Here is a 25,839-nt window from a genome sequence, read left to right on the forward strand (position 1 = left end):
CAGCTTTCTGCAAGGAGCAATATAATTTACCCTTCCGGCACATAGCCCCTTTAACCTACAGCTACACCTCTTGCTGCCCTAAAGAACTCTGGGACCTAATATCACTCACTTGCTGAAGATACTCAACTCTACCTCAATATCTCCCCACCTAACTACATCTCAAGCCTTGCCTAGAAACTCAATGGTCTTCACGTTTGGCATAGTCCACCATCCGAAACTCAACCCAAAAAATAGAGTTTTATCTAATTCCTCCTATGCACTCCAAAATCCTTTTTCAATCTTCAATCAGCTTTTCCAACATCTTTGTCTGTAATATTATGATCAAATATAGCTCAAAATCACTAAACATTATTCTGGACAAAAGATAACGCCAATTTCATATTAATGGTATGACTTAAAGTGCACAGAATCAGACAGTTTCAACTGGCTTAAAAAGCGTACGCCTGCCAGCCTGCCACCACTGAAAACTGCATTTATGCATCTGACTGATTTGTTAGTGGTGGGAAAAGATTCAGTCATATCCCCCCCATTCTACCCAGAAGAATCGTGCAGGACAAGGGGAGGAGACACCTGCAAAATGTAGGAGCAGACGCTCAAATTGATAGGCCTAAAGCACATTACATTCTAACAGCAGTCCCCCCGTGATGAGTGCCAGTGTGACAAGGGAACAAAAAACTGTGTCACCGGACATTTGTCTGTGACAGAGGAGGGCCCAATGAAATATGTTAAATTCTTTCACACCTCATTCAGGGCTTGAGCCCTCAGAGGGCTTCAGCTAGAAGCTTATGCAAATTAACCACCAGGGGCATTAGACAGGAAAAAGCTAACTTTCTAAAAGTATTTTTCCTCATATGTATTAACAATTCAACTTCACCATTGAGTTAGGCTTTTAAAACAAATATAAAAATAAAGGATTTGGGCGGTAGTGTTCCCCTTACGGTGAAACGTCAGCACTTTTCGTTGAATTCTATACAATACAATCAAAACGTGGATTAAGTCTATTGCGAATTGTATCAGCAACAATAATGGGTGCTCAAGTAGCCCTATTAACACCTACCACCCCAAGGCATTGCCTGGCATACAAAGTGTGCATCCAATGAGTTAATGAAAAAAGTCTCGGTCAGCACACCTATAGTTTGGTCAGTTACAGTAGTTCTAGGCAGTCCTAGATCTCAGCTTAGGCGTTGTGAGCTGAGAAGTATTTGTATGTTTTGAACTTTGGAATAAAGAATTTTAAGACTACTATCTGCTTTGGATCTCTATATCTACAAACTGTATAACTGGTGAAATGGACATTGTGATGGTTGGCCATTGCCCCCTTATTTAATAGGTGAAATTTTGAATCAACTTGTGGAGATCTAGGACTGCCTAGAACTACTGTAACAGACCGCACCATAGGTGTGCTGACCGAGCCCTTTTTCATTAACTCATAAAAATTAATCACACTTCTGGCCCCTTCGCTGAGATAGCCGAATATTTCAATATTTCTTCCCAGAGTTTCTCAATGGGCCAGCCTGCCTGCCTACAGTGAAAATAGCTTTCGCTACCTAGTCAGTGAAAGATAAATTAACATTAAATGTCTACACGTCCTACTTTACCAGACACCCTGCCTTATGAGCTGAGAGGCCTATATAGGAGCAACTTATTAATATATAAAATGAATGTTTACACCTGTCAAAAGGGTTTGTTTCAACAGAGTGGGTTGCAGTTGGCACAATGCTACAGTCAAGCTACAATGGTAGGCCTGAAGCCATGTTTGCACTGTAGTGGGTGGCCAAATCAGTGCTGTACTCCTTTTGTGACATTCAACTCGTGTAAATCCTAGGGTACACTTTGTATCATATACTAGGCACCTATAGGTTGGTTAAATATGCCAGTTAGGAGTATACCAATTCAACCATGTTTAAAGTGGGCACACACGCACTTTACTACTGGTTAGCAAGGATAAAGTGCACAGATTTTTTATTTATTTTATTTATTTGTTTACATTTGTATAGCGCACAGCTACCCAACAAAGGGTTTCCCGGCGCATCAGATCCCAATAGCAAAGCAGTTACAGAAAACTAGTTGTTAAAGAGCCATGTTTTTAAGGCTTTCCTGAATTTGATGTAATTCGGCTCAGACCGCAGTGTATGTGGCATTGAATTCCAAAGAGAAGGTCCTAGGAGTGAAAAGGACTTGCCACCCATACGTGACAGTTTGATCCTAGGAATTTCAAAATGATTTGCCGTGGAAGACCGGAGAGATCTGGAAGGACGGTAGGGGCGCACCAGATTTTGCAGGTATTTTGGAGTGGTATTGGTGGAAATCCTGTGCATAAAGCATAGGGATTTAAATTTAACTCGGTTTTCAATTTTTAGCCAGTGTACCTTCCTGATATATTTAGTAGTTGGAGTAATGTAGACTGAGTGAGTCGTCAATAATGACGCCCAAGTTGCGAGAGTTCTAAAGCCAGCAAAAAGAGAAAGGGCAAAACTCTGGGGGTATACCACACATAAGATGATCATATCTTACAATTAACTTATGTGTAAACAACAACAAATGTGAAATCATTCTCAGTTGCTTAAGCCGGACAAATCAGTTACTCCTATGGTCTTAATCAAAATGGATAGCAGGCTGTTTTGCCAGGCTATTCAATTTTGGACAAAGACTCAATGATGTTAGTAATAGACTGTGTTCTCCAAGAGAGAAACGTGAGGTGAAATACAGTTATCCTAGAAATTTTTATTTTTACTTATCCACCATTTTACTGCTGAGTGAGGGGACATAGTGTTGGCTAACAAGAACCCACCCCTGTCCTTTAAACTAAACAAACGAGCTTTCGGGCATATATGAATGCCTTCAGACCATAAGAATGTAGCAAGGAAGATGATGATTAGAAGGGAGACAGGAGGGGGCCAATACCTCTAGAAAGACCTCAGGGACACATTTAATTCACACACCATGGCCTCATACGTATGCTGAGCAAAGTGGGAGAGTGAGGCTTATTATAAGGAATATCCTGTAGTGGCGGTGATAGAGTCCATTTTAGTAGATCCCAGTTTGCAGTTCTTTCTGTAGCAGATTAATGGTGTTCATTGAGATAAGATGTGGCACCTCGAATTACAAGAACCTAGGTGTTAGAACATGCATTACTAGAATGTTCTCAAGATGCGAGTTTGTGGCGTGCACTAGGGGTGTCACCCTCTGACTAGGGTGTAGATACGAAAGCACGTGGATAGTGCCGCTTAAATCAGCGCCATCTCCCTGAACACAGCCTAAAGCATGCAGGAAGCAGGATACAAATGCTTGCTGAAGACTTTTGAAGAATGAAGGCTGATCAAGTATTCATTCATTCACTGCGTTTATTCAAGAATGTTGATGCTTGATCTCAAAAATACATCAATTAGTTGTATATAAATCCATCTGTTTGTTCAAAATAAATCTCCTGATGCATTTCTGGGTGGTCGTCCTTCGTCAGGGGAATTATCTACAAATATTACAAGCAAAGAATATCATGCTGGTCACAAAACACAAACTGGGAAAATATACCTACACCTATAAAACCCGGTGTAAGAAAAAGTTCGGAACATAAAACTAGACAGCTGTTACCACAAACCTGGGGATAAGGTTAAGGTTAATAGATGGTGATGTACAATAATTGCAAATCGTAGCCTCAAGAAACTGCAAATGCCTAAAGGAAATGGAAAGTGAACCAGGTGCGTTAGGACGGAATGTGATAATGCGCGTGATAACGCGAGATGTTAAACAGATGAAACACGAACAAAAAAATACTAATGGAAATGTTGCATGTCATATTAATTGTACAAAAGGTATGGAACATGCTGAAACACTCAAGCGTGAGTGGAGAAAATGTGCAGTTGTTAAAACCGCTGGTTCGATAAAGACAGAAAGTGAGCCGTTATAAATCAGTGCACGTAAGATATTCAAGTCAAAAACTTGAGAAATGCTAAAATAAGAAATCGTGAACTTACGTTTCGGAACGTTACTGCCGACGTGTATCAGAAGGGTAGTAGCACTCGAAACGCGAGTGGTGCCGGTTAGATTTCAAGTGTGACGTGGTGTAGAAACTGAAAAGGGACCTGATGTGTCAGCGAGTTACACCCTCAGAATGTGGGTGCCATCTTTAAGTATAGTGTCTAGAAAAGATTAACTAGTGAAACTGTGCAAGCAGTGATACGTGATGAAACCTGAATAAAAACGTTGTCCTAAACAGAGAAAGTGAAATCAGTGGGCTATGATATATGAACACATGTACAGAGAAAAATATACAGATAACGTGTAAATAAGCCTGTTGTATGGTAGCATGTAACAAACAAATACATTTAAGTTAGAAATGTATGTAAACCAAGATGATTAACGGTCATATTGATGGCACTGTAAATCATGAGAAGATATGAAAAATGCGTAAGCAGTGAAATACATATATAACCTAGGTTTTGGGATGAACGAGATTGTATAATAACTATATAAGCAAGGGGGAAAATGTAGGGAAGAAAGAGGACGGTGAAATAATATGTAGAGAGAATGGGTTGTAGTGTGAAATGAGAATACAATCATTAAGGCCATTGGGTTTTACAATATCACTAGTTAATCTTTTCTAGACACTATACTTAAAGATGCCACCCACGCCCTGAGGGTGTAACCTGCTGACACTTCAGGTCTTTTTTCAGTTTCTACACCACGTCACACTTATTTATTTATTTATTTATTTAGTGTGTTTTATATAGCGCACAGCTACCCCAACGGGGTGTCCCAGCGCTTCTGCTGGTGTGATGTCTCAAACAACCGTGATTCTTAACAAAAGAGGAAAGTCTTCAGTGCTTTATTACTTTACTTGCTTTATTTGTTACTAATTTATAACGTCTCACTTTCTGTGTTTATCGCACCAGCGGTTTTAACAATTGCACGTTTCCTCCACTCACTCTTGAATATTTCAGCATGGTCCACACTTTTTGTGCAACGAATATGACCTGCAAAATTTCCATTAGAATTTTTTCGTCTGTATTTCATCTGTTTAACATAACGTGTTATCACGCGCATTATCACATTCCATCCTAACGCACCCGGTTCACTTTCCATTTACTTTAGGCACTTGTAGTTTGTTGAGGCTACGATTTGCAATTCTTGTACATCACCATCTATTAACCTTAACCTTATCCCCAGGTTTCGGTTGACAGCTGTCTAGTTGTATTTTATTGTTAACTGTACAATTAATTAAAACATTACAGTAATATCAATCAACATGTTACAGCTAAAACAGAGAGTAAAAAAAAACATTTAACATTTTTTGTAAAAGAAATTTGCCGCCCATCCCCAGTTCCACCACAATCAGCCTTCCCCGGGGTTTGTGGATGCGGAGGTGTGGCTTCATGGCAATCTGAAAGCCCACATTGTTCTATAAAGATGGATATTATTGTGCAACTATGGCAGTTGCCCATTGACCTTGGGTCCGTATTCCTGTGAGGCTCTGTCCTGGGGGGGTTGCTAGAAGTGCGAAAAAAACGTCAATGCAGTTTCAAGACCACCTCATCATCGGTCCTTGGGTTTGTAATGCAGTGCTCCAGAGTTCTGTTTCGTTCATTTGCTGTTTTTAAGGCGATGCTGATACTGTACATCAATTTCCCCAATCTTGCTAGGGTCATTGTGCTAGACTTTGAAAAGCACATCGCTGACGCTTCGCTACAGGATTTTATTCCATACATGGTACAGATCGGACCCAGTAGTCGCCTTTGATCTTCATTGAGATTCGGACAGCAGCATAAGAGATGCAGCCACGATTCCTTCTTATATGGGCAGAGTGTGCAGTTTGTGGCATCTCCCCTTCATGCCCACGCCGGATTTCAGTCCGCAATTCCTAAAGTGATTAATCTCATGGACAATATTTTACTTCGGGTTGATGGAATAAGAGTGTCAATTAGGTAAGCCTGGGCTTTGCCTACCGTGTAGGAGCTATTCAGCAGGTCTAGGTGTGGACTTGAACGGAGGGATTTACAATCGAGGTCGAATTAAATTTCGTCCACTTGTTTATTTATAGCTCTTTTCCAGGTGATCATTGGAATTTCCGGCCTCTATATGCTCTCCTCCACTTTGTTCAATGCCTTGATTGCTTTATGCAGGTAGGTGTGCCATCTATTAACCTTAACCTTATCCCCAGGTTTGTGGTAACAGCTGTCTAAGTGTATGTTCCAAACTTTTTCTGACACCGGGTTTTATAGGTGTAGGGATATTTTTCCCAGTTTGTGTTTGGTGACCAGCATGATATTCTTCACTTGTATTCTTTGTAGAAATTACCCAAACAAAGGGCGATCTGCCTGAAATGCATCGGGAGATTTGTTTTGAACAAACAGATGGATTTATATACAACTAATTGATTTATTTTTGAGATGGAGCATCAACTCTCTTGAATAAATCCAGTGAATGAATGAATACTTGATCAGCCTTCACTCTTCAAAAGTCTTCGGAAAGCATTTGTATCTGCTTCCCGCAGTCTTTAGGCTGTGCCCAGGGGATGTCACTGATTTAAGCGGCACTACCCATGTGCACCTCGAATTACAACACTCAATATCAGATCAAACCCCCTTGTCACATTTCTCTATTTTCATATGCACCTGCACAACATCATTGTTACTAAACAATCAGTGTGGTCGTTTGTCCAATGCCTTTTCATTACAAAAGTGTTATTGGTTTCAAGCAAAAGTTAAATTGTGATATCAATTTGTGTTTATAATATGGTTAGTGGTATATTCATTATCCTGTATTTTGATTGGCAGGTGGTGTATTTCACAGCTCTGTTCCCGTATGTTGTTTTAGTAATACTACTAGTACGTGGTGCTACTCTAGAAGGTGCTGTGGATGGAATTAACTTTTTCATTGGAGCAAAGTCTGACATCTCAAAACTTTATAATGCTGAGGTAAGGTTTAAAATGAATGTTAAGATGTAGCTATCATCAGTATATCAACTGTACTATTGTTTTTTAAAACAAATGAAACTGTACAAATACTCATATTTGTCAATTTTTGATTTAGAGTTGGAAAGATGCAGCCACTCAAACCATCTACTCTCTTTCAACGGCCTGTGGAGGTCTTCTGGCTCTCTCATCATACAATAAATTTAACAACAACTGCTACATCGATTCCCTTGTCATCTGTTTCATTAATCTTCTGACCAGTTTGCTAGCTGGATTTGTGATATTTTCTATCCTGGGACATATGGCTTTTGTGTCAGGAAAAACTGTTGACACTGTAGCAAGAGAAGGTAAGTTATACTAGCACCATGATTAGAGTCAATGTAATATGATCTGGAGATATGTTTTTGCATAATATGGGTAAAGACAATTGTGTTTTCTTTTAAAATTTAAGATTACCATAACCAGACCAGATACAGTATCACAAAAACCCCATCCACGTGTTTTGGAATTGTCATAACAATTAAAATGTCTGTTTGTGGACCCTCTGAACAGATATGGAAAGCCAGAGCAAAGGATATATTTTTCCTGCCTGCCTTTAAAACATATGCATGTGATTTTAAGTCAAATGTTTTACTGCTTGCCTCTCTTGTAGGACATATCTTCATACAACATAATAAGGCCCTTTTAATTTGTCATTTTGATAAACAAAAAAGCTATCAAACCAAATTTACAGTCTATAGGTAAACTGGGATGAAAATATAATGGTGAAGTTAGATTCCAGTTACCAATTACCATTACTGATAATACGTACTAGATCCAAAATATATTCTGCTGACCTCAGTAGCAGTGTGTTGCAGTGGCATACAAGTGTTTGGAATGATACTAACTTTTCGTCCGGTCAGTTCTCGTTTTGCCACCTCAAAGGACTGGCCACACAGTGCCTAGCTTGGAAGTGAGGAGCCCCTTAGGGTATGCCAAGTGGGACTTCTGTAATAGAACAAAATCTATAGAAAAAAAGTTACCCAAATCAAAAACAGAGGTCAGAAGATTCTGAAAAACTGCGCCCTGCATGAGGCCTAGTCCAAGTGTTGGTTGAGGGTAGGAGTTTTCAGTTAATGCCCAGGGGTGTCTTGGCTATTTGCTGACCCTCCCAGTGCAGGCAGAGGAGAGATCTACAGTTAACACAAGGATTTACTATTTTGGATTTTAATGCTTGGAATTAAGGGATGTTACTAAGCATATATCCCAGAGAGAAAATGCATCACTTCGCTGAAAGACGCCAACTGGGGAGATGTGATTTTTTTAAAAGAATTTGTTGGAAATGTGCGCTTTCTGCAGAGTGACCCCATATTTCCTGGCTCTAGGACTCAGTGCACGTTACCCCTGCTAACCAGAGGGACAGTGCATGAGCCCTCCCTTTCAAAAATGTTTTACATTGTATAATTGAGTCCCTTTAAATGTTATAACCTGTACTCAGGGCTGGTAAATTAAAAGCTACTAGTAAGCTGTAGCACTCATTGTGCCACCTACTAAAGTAGCCCTGTGAAAACTTTTCTCCAGGCCTGCCCCTGCAGCTTGGGTGTGCCAGGCCTAAATTATCCTTTTTAAATACTTATAAGTGACCCTTAAGGTGGACCCTAAATGCTTATAGGGCAGTGTACATGGTTTTTTAAAGAGTAGAGCATGTATATTTAATGTTTTACATGACCTGGCAGTGAAAAACCTCGAAACTCATGTTTCAATGTGGCAAGGTTTGCTTTCACACAGGCTAACATGGGTTTACACTATTATATTTAATAAGTGCTAAATTCAGTTTTGGAGTAGCTAGAAAAATGGTTTAAAGACCCATTTTAATATTACTCCAATGTAATGGTAAGTAAGATAGTATATTACTGTTTTGGAAATTACAATCTTGGGGCCCGATTCACAGAACTAACTTAGGACAAAATCCTAAACTTAGGCACTTACTCATTTTGGTATTCACAGAAGGCACTTACTCATTTCGGTATTCACAGAAGTTAGGAGTCCTAACTTTAGGACTCCTAAATGCCTTCTGTGAATACCAAAAGTCTTAAAGTTAGGATTTTTCACAGTTTTGGAGACCTAAAGTTAACTCACTCCAGATGTTTCCCAATCTGTGAGGGGGCTGATCCCCGAAACCTCCAGCCGAAGACATAGCTTCCCTGGGGGACCGCATAAGTTAGCCAGGTTCAAACTGAAAGAGGCCAACCTCAGCAGGGAGGGTCTATGATGGTAGGCCAAGGTCAAGGCACCTGTCAACACTTCTGGTAATCAACTCATCTATTAAGAGAATGGTCTCCTGTACTATGAGCCTAAGGTTCCTCAGATCCCATGTTTTATTGGTCCCCCAGTGCTACCTGGCCTTCCTTCTGGAGTTGGCTCATGATTTCCCCTGCAGAACATCAGGGGCAGGACACAAACTTTGACCAATTTGTCACCCACTTTTATTGGCCTAGGATGAGGATCTAATCAGATGCATTCTGTAGATCCTGCGTAAGCTGGCGGGTTAATCCGGGTCTAGGTGGACCATGCAACACAGTGCCCCAAAGCCATACCCTGAGGTTGGTGACTGCGATGGCAGTGACCAGGGCATTGACGGGCATTGATGGGAATATTTATCCTTGCTTTCCTCAAGGAGGATGTATCTGACTGGGGCACCAACTTCATGTCTGTCTATATGAAGTCCACGTGGGAGGAATGGGGGGTGATCTATAAGTACTCCATGCCATACTACCCCCAGACCAATGCACTTTTTGAGAGGTTTAAGAAAACCCTGATAGGCATGATTATGGGGCTGCCAGAATCCGTGAGGTATGATGTCCACTTACCATGTCTTCTCTTTGTATTTTCGAAAGAGCCTGGGAAGGGTGTAGGGATCAGTCTATTTGAACTTCTGTTTGGAAACCCTGTTCGTTGACCTCTCAGTCTTGTAAAGGTGGGGTGGGAGCAGGCTCCAGAGAACCCTCCAGGTTTTGGTGAGCTACATGTTGGCCCTCCAGTCTAATATGAAGTGCTTATGGAAAGAGGCCACTGAGAACCTAGAGGTCAGCCTGGAAGCCCTGAAATACTAGTATGACTATGGTGGAGTATCAGCCTGTTCAGAAGGTATGGGTGATGGAGATTGTGGCCCTCCAGGCCGTAAAGGGCCAGTGGACTGGGCCCTATGAGGTGAAGGAACAGAAAAGGGATGTCACCTACCTAGTGGACCTCAAGATATCTAGGAACTTCATGCTACACACCTTAAGCCCCACTTTGAAAGGTCAGAAGTCACTATGTTCTTGGTGACAGATGATGGTAAGAAGGTGAGCGAGTCCTTCCACAACCTTCTGTCTTCTAAAGAAGGCGATGGGTCAGTGGAGGGAATTGTTCTCTACTCTACTGGCCACTGAGCAACAGAAGGAATGTTGCTACTTGTTGGCGCACCTCCCTCTGTTTACTCACTGACCCAAGGTCTCACTGATTGGTGTACCCATGACCTTGACACAGGGTACAGCATGCCTGTCAAGAATGCAATCCATAGGCTTTCTGACAAAGTGGGGGCCACCATCAAGTACAAGGTGTTCAAGAAGTTAGATTTGAGGTATGATTGAGCCCTCCTATAGTACATGATCCAATCCAGTAGTACTGATACCCAAGGATGCCCCACCGGGTTCCGCTCCAGAAAACCGGTTCTTTGTGGACTACAGAGGGCTTCACTCAGCCACCAAGACTGCTGCACATGCCCTCCTCTAAGCTCATAGAGAGGTTGGGAGCTGCCAAGTTCCTATGTACTTTTGATTTTATCCCTGGGTACTGACAGATTGCCATAACCAAATGGGCCAGAGAGAGGCCACCATTCTCAACCCCAGAGGGCCTCTTCAAGTTACTTGGTTTAAAGAATACCCTTGCCACCTTCTGGAGGTTGTTTAACATGTGGACCCTGGCTAGGATGGAGGATTTCAGTGCCAACTACCTGATGAAACTGCAATCTTCAGCGCCAGCTTAAAGAATCACCTGTTCACTCTCCAAGAAATACTTCAGACCCTGCAGCAGGCAGACCTAACTGTTAATGCCAGAAAGTGCCAGATAGGGCAGAGATATGTGCTCTATCAAGGACACAAAGTGGGCAGTAGCAAGATGCAGCCACTTCAAGCCAAGATTCGGACCATCCTGGCTTGGGAACCCCACAAGACTGAGACTGAGGTGAGGGCCTTCTTTTCTAGGCCCCTCACTGGATACTAGAATAGGTTTGTCAAAAGTTATGGCCCCATTGCTTCCCCCTTGACTAAGTTTTCTTCTAAAAAGCAGCTCAAGAAGGTGATCTGGACAGAAACCCGCCCAAAAGCCTTTAACACCCTGTAGGAGGGTATGTGCATAGCACCAATGCTCAGGGCCCCTGACACCTCCAATGACTTTTTCTGTCCGGACGGATCAACTCAGAGCATGGCATAGGGGCTGTGCTCTGTTAGCTAAATCAAGAGAGTTTTGACCAACTAATAGCCTTCATTAGCAGAAGGCTAGTGCCCAGGGAACAGAGTTGGAGTGCAATTGAGAGTGAAACCTTTGCAGTGGTCTGGGCGCTGGAGAATTTGAGCCCATACTTGTTTGGGAATCACTTCCAGTCTGAGACAGGCCACAGACCCCTCAAATGGCTAATGCAGATGAGAGGTGAGAATCCCAAACTATTGAGTTGGTTCATCTCTCAACTGGAAATGGAACACCATCCTTGGACTGACCACTCCAGTGCTGATGGTCTTTCCTGGCCATCCTGCAGACCCCTAGAGAAAACCTAGTGAAACCAGAAAACCACGGAAACATGGAAAAACCATAGGAGCACCCTGAAGGAATACCACCAGCGCATAAGAGACACCAAACGAACCTTCATTCGAGACAAAGTCCAGACCAACGCCAAGGAACTGTTCAATGTCATACAGAAATTCAGTAAACCCCCCAGCGAAGCCACGGACATCACACCTTCCCAGGAACTCTGCAACAAGCTCAGCTCCCACTGCCACCTGAAGATCAAGACCCTCTACGACAACTTCAACGAACAGACGCCAGACACCACCCACTCATGGCCGACAAGCCATCCATCATGACCTGGACTCCTTCTACCACAGAACTCATCACCACGACCATGAAGAAAACCCAGTCAGGAGCCCCAACGGACCCCTGCCCACCCCACATATTCCACAGTGCCACCGCTGCCATCGCGCCCGAACTAGGATGGACCATCAGCACCTCCTTCATGTCCGGCATCTTTCCAGATGACTGGAATTGGGCAGAGATACCTCCTCAAGAAACCTACGGCCAACCCAATGGACCTGAAAAACTACCGGCCCATCTCTCTCCTCCCCATCGTGACCAAAGTCACCAAGAGACTTGTGAACAGCCAACTGACTGACTTGATCGAAGAGAATTCCATCCTGGATGCCTCCCAGTCTGGATTCCGCAGCAACCACAGTACCGAGACCGCCCTCCTTGCTGCCACCGACGACATCCGCATGCTACTCGAACAGGGACACACAGTGGCCCTCATCCTTCTGGAGCTCTCTGCAGCCTTCAACACGTTTCACATGGCACGCTCACAACCAGACTTCACAACACTTCCTCTCTGAACCCACCAAAATCAACTGTGGAGTACCCCAGGGATCATCGCTAAGCCCCACACTCTTCAACATCTACATGGCGCACTCGCCGCCATCGTCAGACAGCATGGGCTCAGCATTGTATCCTACGTTGATGACACCCAGCTTATCCTCTAACTCACAAAGAACCCCAAAGACACCAGACTCTGTTTCCAGCAAGGAATAAAGAACGTGGCAGCCTGAATGAAGGACAGATGTTTGAAGCTCAACTCCGAGAAGATCGAGGTCCTCAACCTCGGACCCTGCACCTCAGCCTGGGACAACACCTGGTGGCCCGCAGCCCTAGGGAGCCCGCTCACCCCCAAAGACCACGCACGGAAGCTCTGCATCATCCATGACTCCTTCCTCACCATGAACAGCCAGATCAACACCGTCACCAACACCAGTTTCAACTGCCTGCACATCCTTCGAAAAATCTTCAAATGGATCCCCCCGAATGCAGGAAAACCAACACCCACGCACTCATAACCATCCGACTAGACTACGGCAATGTCCTATACGCCGGTATCAACAGGAAACTTCTACACAAACTCCAAGCCATCCAGAACGCCGCAGCTATATTAATCCTCGGGACACCACGTCACAAACACATGACCCAACACCTACGAGACCTTCACTGGCTCCCCGTCGAGAAGAGGGTCACCTACAAACTCCTCACCCACACCTACAAATCACTAAACATTGGACCCAAATACCTCAACGAGAGATTATCCTTCCACATACCCAAGAGAAACATCCGTTCTGCCGACCTTGCCCTGGCAGAAGTCCCCTGCATCCTCAGAAACAGAACAGGCAGGAGAGGCTTCTCCCACATTCCAGCCAAGACCTGGAACAAGCTCCCTGTAAACATCAGACGCTCCATGAACCTGCAAACGTTCAAGACCTGTAACTGGACCTACCTGAGCCCTGCTGTCCTCTGCTAGAGTGAGTCCCTGATACCCAAGAGGTGCCCCCAGGTATTTGACCCTTGGCTAGGATAAAACCTGCTTCATGGCACTTCAGACCTGCTTCATGACACTTTTACCCCCTGCAACAACCACTCTTATACCTTGGTCTACTCTGTGCCCCAGAACCTGTATCTTGCCCACCCGTGTCGACACCGCCCTCCGGCCAACGCCAATCTGGACAAATAAATCCCATTGTCCCTCACTCATGGTTCCCATAGTAGGCTGGACCCTTAAGGGCCTGGCAAACACTCGTCGTGTGCAGTTTCCCAGAGTCAATACTACCAGTCCAAGGGAGACCCGCCTCCCAATCAGCAGCTCGTCCCGTCCCTTCTACACAATACGCAATAATGTCACCGGGCACGCCATTTTCCGCCGACCCATTCATGTCGATCCACATGAAACCGCAGGGCGTGAATGCCTTCGCTATTAGTTTCTCCCTTAACCTCTCTCCAAAAGCAAGAAGAAACCTCAAAAATAATCTAATCAGTCAGTCAACACCCAGAAATGCTATTTGTAGACACTTACCACTGCATCTCCAAAAGGGCAGGTAAAGATGGACATCATCTTCCACACAGATAGACCTGAGAACTGGAACACCACAATAAGAATGCAACTTCACATATCTAAAAAGACGATCACCTCACATAGCTGTAAACTGACAACCTCCCTCCCCAATCAGGCAACTAGAAAAGGGAACACATCAGTTCCCATTTATTCAAATGGCACAGTTTTGATACAGGTTAATAACAAGAACTTAGAGGCCTTTGACTCCCTCTTCCCTACTCTTCGTTCCGCCCTTCTTCCTGCTCCACCCCAGCCACCTTCCCTGGTCAACCTGCCCCATTAGGCGAAGCAAATATCTATTTCCACTCTGCTGATGAGAACCCCCAGCCTCCCCCGTAGAAGCTCCTCCCACTCCTGCATTCCCACAAATCGGACCTTTAATGTACCAAGGAAGATAAGTCCCCACAGCCCCCTCAATCTTATCTTCTTCAACATCACTCCTTCATCCCACGGGCTTGGTCTACTGACCCCCTTCAATCTTCCGAGGAAGATCAGTCCCCACCGCCCACTCAATCTTATCCTCTTCAACATCACATCATCCGACGGGCTCGGTCTATTGACCCCCTATCACTCCAGCAGAATCCCTGAGGAAGAGCTCACAAATAAACCCCCTACCGAGGGTAGCTAACAGAGACAGCCGGGCTGACCTACTTAGCATTAGACCTCACAATTCAACCCTGCCCCCACCCCACAAGATGTCCCTAACCATAACTACATACCCCCAACCCTGGAAAATATGGCACACCAGCTGGCCCTATTAGAAAGTCAGTTAGAAAGTATATTCAGTGGCTTTGATGAAATCCTAACTAACTTAGACAAGGCTCGAAAACCCCAACAATCCCAACCCAGGTCTTCCTATCTGACTGACTCGAACCCTCTTAAACCCCAATTCGGGCTCTCACCCACCCTCAAGAACCGGCTGCGGAGGCCCCCTAGAATCGACGCTGTGATCCAACCACAGACTCTTACAAGAATCAAATCCCCTGCGTCTGGGGCTCAGAGCCCCCCTAGCAAAGATGTGGTGATCCAAACACAAAGATCTTCCAGAACTAAAGCAGCAATGTCCGCCGAAGAAGCTTTGGACCTAGCCTCCACTTATAACTCCCCTCTCACAGCTTCCACTAACTCCAATATTCAAGTGATCACAGGCTTCGGAATAGAATACTCTTCCGTGAAAAACACAATACCCCACCCTCCCTCACCTCTATACCGAGGGCTCCATCAGGAAAGCATCCGAGCAAAAATAATCTGTCCACTAACTGCATGCTCATTAACTGTAGATCAGCCCCCAAGCATGCAACGGAATTAGCTGAAGCCATCCTCTCAGGATTTAGACATTGCGTTCATCACAGAGACATGGCTAAATGAGATCTCCACACCATGTTTAGACATGCTGGTGCCCCCAGGTTTCACCATCATCAACAAAGATAGAAAAAGTCAACATGGGGGAGGTGTAGCCATCATCCATAAGGTCGACCTTGACATCGCTGTAATGGTCTCTTGCAAATATAGCTCCTTTGTCTCTCTGTCATCAACAAGACTAAGGATAACAGGAAAACAGCCCTTTGGTTGGTGACCTTCTCTATCACCCACCAGGCAACCACCCCACTTTTGGTGAACACCTATCCAACTTGATTGTCCACTGCGCACTCAAAGACACTAACTGCATAATCCTGGGTGATCTCAGCTTACGCTGGAACGAGGCCAACAACACACTAATTCAATCTCTCAATAATCTCCTTTGCGACAAAAACCTTTCCCAACACTGCTCTGAAGAAACTCACAACAAAGGAGAGACTTTGGATGCCATCATTGCCCACCTAGACGCAATTACGATCGACAACATCCTTCCAGTGGACTGGACGGATCATCAAATGATCTTATTCCACATCAACCAAAGAGTTTTATCCCTGCCTCCTGTTCAAGACCCCCCAAATGGTACAGAAAGCTCACACAGATCCCCCTTGATGCGTCATGGAAGATAGGCTAAAGTTGCTCCTACCCAGCGGCAAAGATCTCTCCACAACTGACCTCACCTCGCTCTATAACACGAATATGGTAATCCTTCTTGACCAACTAGCACCCTTAAAACTAAGAAACAAGCGAGCCATTCCGTCCTAATCTTGGTTCCATTCTGACATTAATGAAGATAGGAGACAACTAAAAGCCGCAGAAAGATGCTGGAGGAGCTTGCCCACTACCTTCCATCGCGACAAACTCAGAACTATCCGGAAGAAATACAACAATCATTTCAAGAACAAAAATCCATGTATTTCCGCTCTGCAGTGGATAGCGCAATAAACAGACCTAAGGAGCTCTTCAGTATCATCAGACAACAAACCTCCAAACCTGATACGTGCCTGGGGCAGGCTTCCAAAGAATGGTGCGACAACTTCGCCAATCTCTTCAATGATAAGATCTCCAAGATCGAGCGTTCTCTGGACATCAACTGCTCCTCCCCATAGCAGCCTGGGTAGGGTGCTGGGTAGAGCTTCCCCTCCCATCACTAAACCCTGGTCACTCTTCCAGCCCATTCCAGAAGAAGAGATAGTCAAACTTATCTCTACCTGTAAACCTTCATATCACACCCTGGACCCTCTTCCTGCTCAACTCACCAAAAAATGTAAACTCTCCCTAGCCCCACTATGGTGCAGGATTTTAAACAGCTCCCTAAAAACCAGAATCGTTCCAGACTGTCTGAAAGTGGGACAAATCACCGCACTGCTGATAAAACCCGGCCTGGACATAAATGACTTAAACATCTTCAGACCTGTCTCCATCCTTCCTCTTCTTTCCAAAATCCTAGAAAGATGTGTACTCCAAGAATTAACTCAGCACTTGGACAATACCAACCTCCTCGACTCCCATCAGTCGGGATTCATGAAAGGGTGCAGCACGGAAATCGCTATCCTCAACATAATTGATGACATACACAAATCACTGGACTCAGACCAATGTTGCCTCCTCATTCTCCTAGACGTATTAGCAGGATTCGACACAGTTGATCACAAAATTCTCTTCAAAGCTCTCGAAGAAAGGGCCGGTCTAGACGAGGTTGTCCTCAACTGGTTCTCCTCATTCTTGCACAACTGCTCCCAGAGAATCAAAATCAGAAACTTTGAATCTGAACTTCACCCAGTCAAGAGGGGGGTGCCCCAAGGATCAGTGCTCTCCCCTCAACTCTTCAACATTTACATGGAACCCCTCCCCACCCTACTCAGAAAAGCTAACATCCCCTTCCACCTCTACGCTGATGATACCCAAATCTACTTGGAAATCTCCTCTGCTAATGACATTCTTAGACTCAATGAAACATCAAGGGAAGTGCAACGTTGGCTGTCAAGCAATCACTTAAAACTGAACCCGTACAAAACCGAAATACTCCTCATCTCGAACAAAAAAGAGAACCCACAAATGGTCGAGTGGTTAAAAGATATCTATGCGCTCAATGGGAACCTCACCCTGGCTGTCTCCGCTAAATCATTAGGCATCACGCTAGACTCCAAACTACACATGACCAAACACATTAAGATCTCTGCTAAGAGCGCTTTCCTTAACCTGAACTACTAAACAAAATAAATCCATTCATTCCATCCAAAGATCTCAAACAAACCACCCAAACATTGGTGCTGTCAAGACTGGACTAAAGAAATGCTATTCCTCTTGGGAATAGCCAAAACTCATCTTGCTCCTCTGAAAACAACCCTCAACGCGGCTGCCAGAATGGTCACTGGAATAAGGAAATTGGATCACATCTCTCCTGCACTAAAAGAACTCAAGTGGCTACTTGAGTTAGAAATGCGGGCGAACTTCAGAACAGCCTGCCTCACCCACAAAGCCCTTCACACAGGCAAACTCGAATATCTGGTGTCCAAACTTAAAAAAGAAGGTCAGAACAGGAACCTCAGAAGCTCTAATACCCTACTTCTTACTTCGAAAAGAAAAAAACGCAGCCAGGTCCTTCGCCGGAAATGCGCCCAAAATATGGAACTCTATCTCCCCCACGTCAGAACTATTCCCTCCTCCCCTAAATTCAAAAGTCAGCTCAAAATCCTTTTCTTCAACCGTTCCCTATTTAACAGATAGGAGCAGTCCGAGTGTTTAAAGTGACATTGCTCCTCTCTCAGATGCGGATTATCAAGACCTTGTAATGGAATTCGTCAACATTCTCCTTACTACGATTCTTATCCTGAATGTCTCGCTTTATTGTATTATGTTCTGCTTTCTTTTGCACTGCTCTGTAATTGTTGTGAAGCGCTCCGATACCCGCCGGTCAGGCTAGCGCTATATAAAACTTCTTAAATAAATAAAAATAAATAGATAAGACGGCAATCCTCTTCAAGATAAGGAGAAATCCTGAAGTATTGGGCTCTTTGTGTCAGCGAAGGAGCCCATTTGCTCTGAGACTCTGAAACATGACGATCTCCAATGTGGAGCTCTGGTGCACCCGACTCTTCTCACTACCGCGACCACCAGCGATGACCGGCAACACAAGATTTGCACTTCGCGCTACTACCCACTGTGACCACCAAAGTGAAACTCCAGCAACAACCGTCCACAATATGCGACCGGATCTTCACTCTCTGGCGACGACCATCCCCAACACCAGGCTTGCTCTTCGGGCTACAGGGACGACCACCTGTGACATTCTCTCTGCTCCTTGCGACCTCCTCCACCACAAACTGGACTGTTCACACCAGACTTTGAGACTGTAACTTTTTTTTAGCCGGACTAACCTGGTCCCTGTATTTGGCCACATGCTCCATTGCTGTCGACCAGAACTTCTGACTTACCACCAGTGTAGCAGCCCTGCCAAGTACCACGCATCAGGGGTTACACTAATGCATTTTAGTGTTGGTGTCCGTATCACAGCACTAAATTGCATTAGTAAGGCATTTACAGAGTAACTTGACTATGTGGGGATCAATGTGGGTGCAGAGCGCAGCACATACTGTGTACTGCCGCAGCGTTCTACATCAGGCTTCCTTCCAGGCAATTTACATCTTCATAACCTGTTGACTGCACCTGAATGAACCCACCTGAATGTCCTCATGTTCTCAGTGCACCCGAAATTGGTGTACTCAGCACAGGCTATGATGATGTGCATGTTAACAAAATAATGTACTTCCACTCTGCTGGCATTATAGCAGACCACATATTTCACATGTGCCCGAAATATTGCATAGGAAGTGGTCCTGACTTCCCTGCTCCCACGATGTGCATGTTATGTTATGTTAAAATGGCTTTTGTAGAGCGCACGGCTACTCAAAAAGAGTGTCCCGGCGCTTTTATTTAGGGTAGGCTGCAGTATACTAACATAACACATTAAAAGAGAAAATGTCACAAACAGAAAGAAAACAACAGGCAAAAAGGCCTACTGGGTGAACAACCAGGTTTTGAGGTCCTTTCTAAAAGCTAGTAAGCTGGTGGCTCCCCGAAGTGTAAGAGGCAGAGAGTTCCACAGCTGTGGCGCCAGTAGTCCAAAGGAGCGGCCTCCCAAGCGCGCTCTCTTCACTCTCGGGACAGTCGCCAAAAACAGGGATTCTGACCTCAGAGAGCGAGCCAGACGGTAGAAGGAAAGTCTCCTTTGGAGGTACTTTGCTCCCGTCGCATGGAGGGCCTTATATGTCAAGGTCAAAGCCTTGAAGGCGATCCGCTTGCCATACCATGTCTACACACACGTCCTCTGTACAAATACATTAAAGTGCTAATTATGTACGTTTTTGGAACACTGTAATATAAGACTTTATACCCGGTCCATTGGACCTCCATGTTTCAGCAATTGACCAGTACAACTGTTTTAGACATGATTGTCATATTTTTAACAGCGATATGTGTCTCTGCTCATTACCGCTACTGAAGTATTATGCTCCCCGGATCACCATGACTAACTACTATGCTACCACGATGTGGAATATCAGGTCTATACACATGTTCTCTGTAGCGCTAATTATGTATTTTTTCTGAACACTGTAATATAATGATTTATACCCGGTCAATTGGACCTCTATGTTTTACCTACTGTTGTACAAATGATTGTAATATTTGCAACAGTGATATGTGCACCCACTGTCAGGGCATACTTCCCTCTGTCGACATGCTCTCTGCTCATCACTGCCACTGAAGTAGTATGCTCTCGCTACGTACTTACACATAATATCTAGACATTAGATGTCTGTCAGCCAGCATAACATTTTACCCACATACTGCATCTCTGCAAATTTTTCTTCACTTTTTTAGACCATGTGCCAACCTCTTTTCTTTCATCTTTCTTGCCACATACACTCGTCTTTCTTCCATCTCCATAATAGAGACAGATAACATGATAACTCCGAGTCCTGGCAATCCACATTTTGCATGCACACGTTTTCTGTCGCGTTCGGTAATCCTTATATCCCTCGTGTACATTGGACAAGCCGCTACCGACCGCCGGCTGATCGCCGGCAGGCAGACTAACGCAGACTGCTGGTAGCATGCACCGTTCGTGCCACACGATCTACTCGTACAAGTTAGGAAATAGGCTGGAAGTGCACCATTTACCTTCCACACGCATTGAGACCATGTGGTCGCTAATGTCAGTATTTCCCTTCATTTTAGGAATCTTCCTTAACCAAACAGAACGCGGTGCCACATCCCTGGCACGCATTCACCGACTCATTTCGTTTGAGTTTTCTCCCTAGTAGTAAGTGTCTACATGGCCTGGCAGGTGGAATCCAGCCAGCATTACTGCCCATCCGATGTGACCATTATTTATATTTTCCTTCTCTCTCTTTCCTTTATCCTTTCTCTTGGACTTCACCAGAACCCGGCTGGGTTCACTTGTGAGTATTTTTCCTTTTTTTCACTCACGGTTGGCACAATACACACATGAGCTAAGCGATTGACGAAGACAGGTATTATATCTATTTTGCCCCACTTGATCCATTGACAATGGACTGGCATATAGTCCTACTCTCCTTCTTACACCACCTTTTGCTCTTTTTTAGATGTCCATACTATCATAGGTCCTGTTGGGACCCACATTCTGAGTGGGCCGAAACGCCGTTGACACGATTGATGAAAGTGAACCAATCACGCAGCACTTATCATTGTGTATAGTTGCTGGATTTACTGTATGATAAAGTCCAATAACAGTCACTTTCTCTAAGAAACAACTTGTGAAACCTTGTAAATATTGTCCCTATATGTCACTCAACTGTTAGGTTCATACGTCATTCTGGTCACTTTGTACTGCAAAACTTCTTTATGTTTACTGTTATATATATTTTTGTGATTAATACAGACCTTTATGTTAAGTAGCCTTTGGTGTTTCTGGCTCTCTCTCTTTGACATCCATATAACCCTTGTATCGCAATTGCGCTTTTCATATACTATTGCATTCCACAGTACTATTCCACTGGAACCACTGTTTCCTTGTATAAACTAAATATTGCATAGCACATAGGCAGAGAGTGGCCAGCCTCTCACCGCTCTGTGTTTTGTGGGCAGGAATTTCAGACAGCACAGCTCAGAATTGGATCCAGTCTTTACTTTTGACAACAATTCAAAGGCACAAGATATTGTTATGGTACTCGCTTAGAATAAAAGGACTATGCAGATATACAAACATATGCAAATAATTAAGATTTGCTGCATCTTGTTTCTTTAATAGGATTCGAATTAGCATTTGTTGCTTATCCAGATGCTTTGACCAAGTTGCCAGTTTCCACTCTTTGGGCCATTCTTTTCTTCGTTATGCTCTTCACGTTGGGTCTTGACTCCCAGTTTGCTACAATAGGTAAGTGACATATTTCTGATGAGGTGTAATTAGTAAATTTAAAGAAGTGGTCATAATTAAAGAATAGCATCAAAGGTTTCAAGAATGTATGTCAGTTAAAAAAGAATACTCATTTAGCTTTTTTTGGTAAGTGCGTCGGTGAATGCTTCTGCCTCTTTGATAACCGACTATATATGATTGTGACCAGGCAAGACATTCTCTTTAGAATATGAAGCATTGCAAATAGATGCCAGGCCCCTATAAGCCTGTAGCAGAGAATTTTGATGTTAACATTTACTAGAGAGTGCATTTTTGATAAAAGACAGCTGCTAAAAGAGTATTTCGCAAATTTGAGATTAGCTTTAGGGTTACCACATAACATATTTGTGTGAAAATGCTTCTTTTTGCATGATCACCCTTATGTTTTTTGTACTGATGCTTTTGGATTTTGGACCCAGTGCATTTGATCTGACCCCTAAAAACATGCTAATTGATTACAAATCCTAACTGTCACATTTACCAATAAGTCACTAGTATACAGTACCTAGTGTACTCAGGGCCTGTAAGTTAAATTTCATTAGTGGACAGCAGCAACTAGTGTACCACCTTTAAATTGACAATGCCCAGCATATCTGCAGACCTGCCCTTGCAGCCTGAGTGGGCAATTGTAAAACTGCAAATTCGATCTCTTAAAATAAACCTTTTGCCAGGTACTTTTTGGTGTTAGAAACACCTAAAACTTTGGAAAATCATATTGAATACGATTTGAACAAAAGTGATCGATTACGACTGTCTAGTATATATAATGCGGTCCCTTAAGGAGAAACGTTTTTATGGAAAATTAGGCTTCCACAAGATAACCAGATAGCCCAATCTATTCCTAATGTCGCTTGCGCCAAAAGCAATCATTTTAAAATCCTATATTATTTTATATTACACATCATATATAGACTACACAAATGGGGCGTTAGAGAAACTTCCAAATGTTTTTAGTTGCCACTGTACAGAAGCAGATATGACCCATTACCTACTGGCGGTCGCCAGTAGGTAGTTATAGTTAGGACCTATTTTCCATAGGAAATCTGCAACATTATATTTGCAATAACTTTGGCGCCAGTTGAAAATCTTCGTGAAATTTTCAAAACTCGTGGGGCGCTCCGGTCTGTTCCTATCCTGAAAGTTTGGGGCCAAGAAAAAAGGGGGGGTCCCAAAACAAATTTTCCCCATGCAATTTCCCATAGGAACCTTTAGTCGCAGCTACAACCCGAACTGCTCAACAGAATTACACCAAATGTGGCAAAGAGGTAGTCCTTGATTGAGACTCGTGCCATTTTGTTAAATGGTGTAAATATATATATATATGGGTGGGACCTAATGACACAGCTCATTGTGAGGTCTGATTGGCTGTCAGCACTTTATCCAAGAAGTGTTGGCAGCCATCTTGGCACCAATATACATGATAGCACCTCATTAAAAAGCATTGCAGTTAATAGAAGGTTTTAAGACTTTAGTTACATTATAAATCATTTGTTGATGGTACCATACTCGTTTTAGGAACTGTAGTGTGTTTTAAGGTGATTCTACCATGTGAAAAAGCCTTCTGCTGGTATATCTTGAATCATGTTTGAGAGAAAACTATTTTCTAATGCTTTTCCCACAGAGGTTTGGAAGGTGACCTATAAGCTAAACTGAGAGCATATTTTCTGTAAATTCACATTATTATTCTCAGTCATGTGAGAATGAAGTCTGACATTCTCAGTAAAACATGTACAGCCAACAAGGGCAGAGACCATCAGTTGATTCCTTTGTGTTCTACTGCAGCTTCCCAGAGTGTTCTAAAGAGCAACTAGAGTGCTAACAGCCTTACTTATGGCAAAAGTACAGCACACCTGAAGCCATCTTCATTGGAATAAAGTGAAAGAAAAATTAGGGCACATTTTGAGTGACTTTTCAAATCCTCTTGTATTTCATAAAAAAAATTCTAACATGCACTTTGAATACCAGCAGCAGACTTCCCTGGTGAGCAGTATCGTTTCCACAGTGATCTAATGAGCAACTAGAGTGCTAACATTCAGAATTCATGGCAAATTTGAGAAACATCTGAAGGCCTTCTTGATGGAACTAAAGTAAAACAACTGAAAGTATTTCCTACTGAGGGGACTGTAGTAAATGACTGAATTAGGAAACTTCATAACAAATAAGTCTCCCAAAATGGCCACCAGAGACAAAAGAGCCCAGATATAGCACAAATATCACCCAGATGTAGCCCAAGTATAGCCCAATGACAGAATGTCCCAGAGTGTTCTAAAGAACAACAAGAGAGCTAACAGTCTTCCTATGACAAAAGTATGGAACACCTGAAGCCATCCTTATTGGAATAAAGTGGTAACACTCAAAAAAAATTATTTGCAAAGGAACAAAATGAGGGGCTTCATTTTGCCATATAAATTATGATTAGTGCTGCAGAAAGAAAAGTTAGGGCACATTTTGACTTCTCAAATCCTCTTCTATTTCATTAAAAAATTCTAACATGCAGACTGAAACATGCACTTTGAATACCAGCAGCAGACTTTCCTGGTGAGCAGTAGCTTTACTAAAGAGATCTAATGAGCAACTAGAGTGCTAACATTCTGAATTTATTGCAAATGTGTGACACATCTGAATGCCTTCTTGATAGAACCAAAGTAAAAAACTGAAAGTATTTCCTACTGAGGAGACTGCGGTAAATGAAGAAATTAGGAAACTTCATAACAAATAAGTCTCCCAAGATGGCCACCAGAGACAAAAGAGCCCAAATGTAGCACAAATATCACCCAGATGTAGCCCAAGTATAGCCCAAGGATAGAATGCCCCAGAGTGTTCTAAAGAACAACTAGAGCCCTATCAGTCTTACTTATGACAAAAGAATGGCACACCTGAAGCCATCTTGATTGGAATAAAGTGCTACAATGTAAAAGATTTGATTTGCAAAGGAACAAAATGAGGTGGTTCATTTTGCCATAGCAATTATGATCAGTGCTACAGAAAGAAAAAGTAGAGCACATTTTGACTTCTCAAATCCTCTTCTATGTTATTTTAAAAAATCTGACATTGTAGACTGAAACATGCACTTTGAATACCAGCAGCAGACTTCCCTGGTGAGCAGTAGGTTTACTACAGTGATCTAATGGGCAACTAGAGTGCTAACATTCAGAATTTATGGCAAATGTGTGACACATCTGAATGCCTTCTTGATGGAACCAAAGTAAAAAAACAGAAAGTATTTCCTACTGAGGAGACTGTAGTAAATGAGGAAATTAGGAAACTTCATAACAAATAAGTCTCCCAGATGTGGGTCTCGTGCTCTCCATGCCACTGGAGTCAAGCGATGCGTACCGTAACGCGCATGTGTCACGAATGCGCGGGAGCAGGAGTTGCGGACTGGTCGCACACCAATCACGCATGTCACGTAATATTAAACGTATATGATGTAACTGAAAAAACACGCAGCCGTCGCACACCGTACACGGATCCTTCACGACTTTTCTGAAATGGCGGCTAGAATCCGCACACCCACTGTGATGTGTACGCTTTGGGTGTGGGACTCAGAAAAAAAAATACTTTTTTTTTAAAGAAAATATTATAAGATATTAAAAGAAAAAATCAACAAAAAAATTAAACAATATTTCAGCTGGATTTTTTATTTTTTTTTGCAATTTTCAGAAAAATATATAATGCTATTTAATGAATAAAATATTTATAAATAAACAGTTAAAAAACTGTAGAAAATGAGTACAAAAAAATAGGTATAACTACTATTACACTTAAAAATTATCCTTTAAAAAAGCTTTTAAATTTACTGAAAAAACCATAGGTTTCAGAGACGTTATATTTAGAAATCAGCATTTAAAAAACCTCAGAAATTCACAGAAGAAACCATAGGTTTCAGGGGTGTTATAATTAGCTGGACATTTCACTCGTAAAAAACCCTTGAAATTCCTCCGTTATAGTTAGTTCTGCTAATCATAACTCGC

The 25,839-nt window shown here is 43.1% G+C and overlaps 1 protein-coding gene across 1 annotated transcript in view; it reads left to right on the forward strand.

Moving 5' to 3' along the window:
• Positions 1-25,839, forward strand: part of LOC147718741 (sodium- and chloride-dependent neutral and basic amino acid transporter B(0+)-like) — a 255,411-nt gene that overhangs the window by 116,448 nt on the left and 113,124 nt on the right. The window contains exons 7-9 of the mRNA XM_086918728.1: positions 6,774-6,914; positions 7,030-7,258; positions 21,722-21,847. Of these exons, the coding sequence (XP_086774854.1) occupies positions 6,774-6,914; positions 7,030-7,258; positions 21,722-21,847 (496 nt within the window). The remainder of the gene's footprint in view (positions 1-6,773; positions 6,915-7,029; positions 7,259-21,721; positions 21,848-25,839) is intronic.

Source organism: Lissotriton vulgaris, chromosome 4_1 (assembly GCF_964263255.1).
Source record: "Lissotriton vulgaris chromosome 4_1, aLisVul1.2, whole genome shotgun sequence".
Classification (NCBI taxonomy): Eukaryota; Metazoa; Chordata; class Amphibia; order Caudata; family Salamandridae; genus Lissotriton; species Lissotriton vulgaris.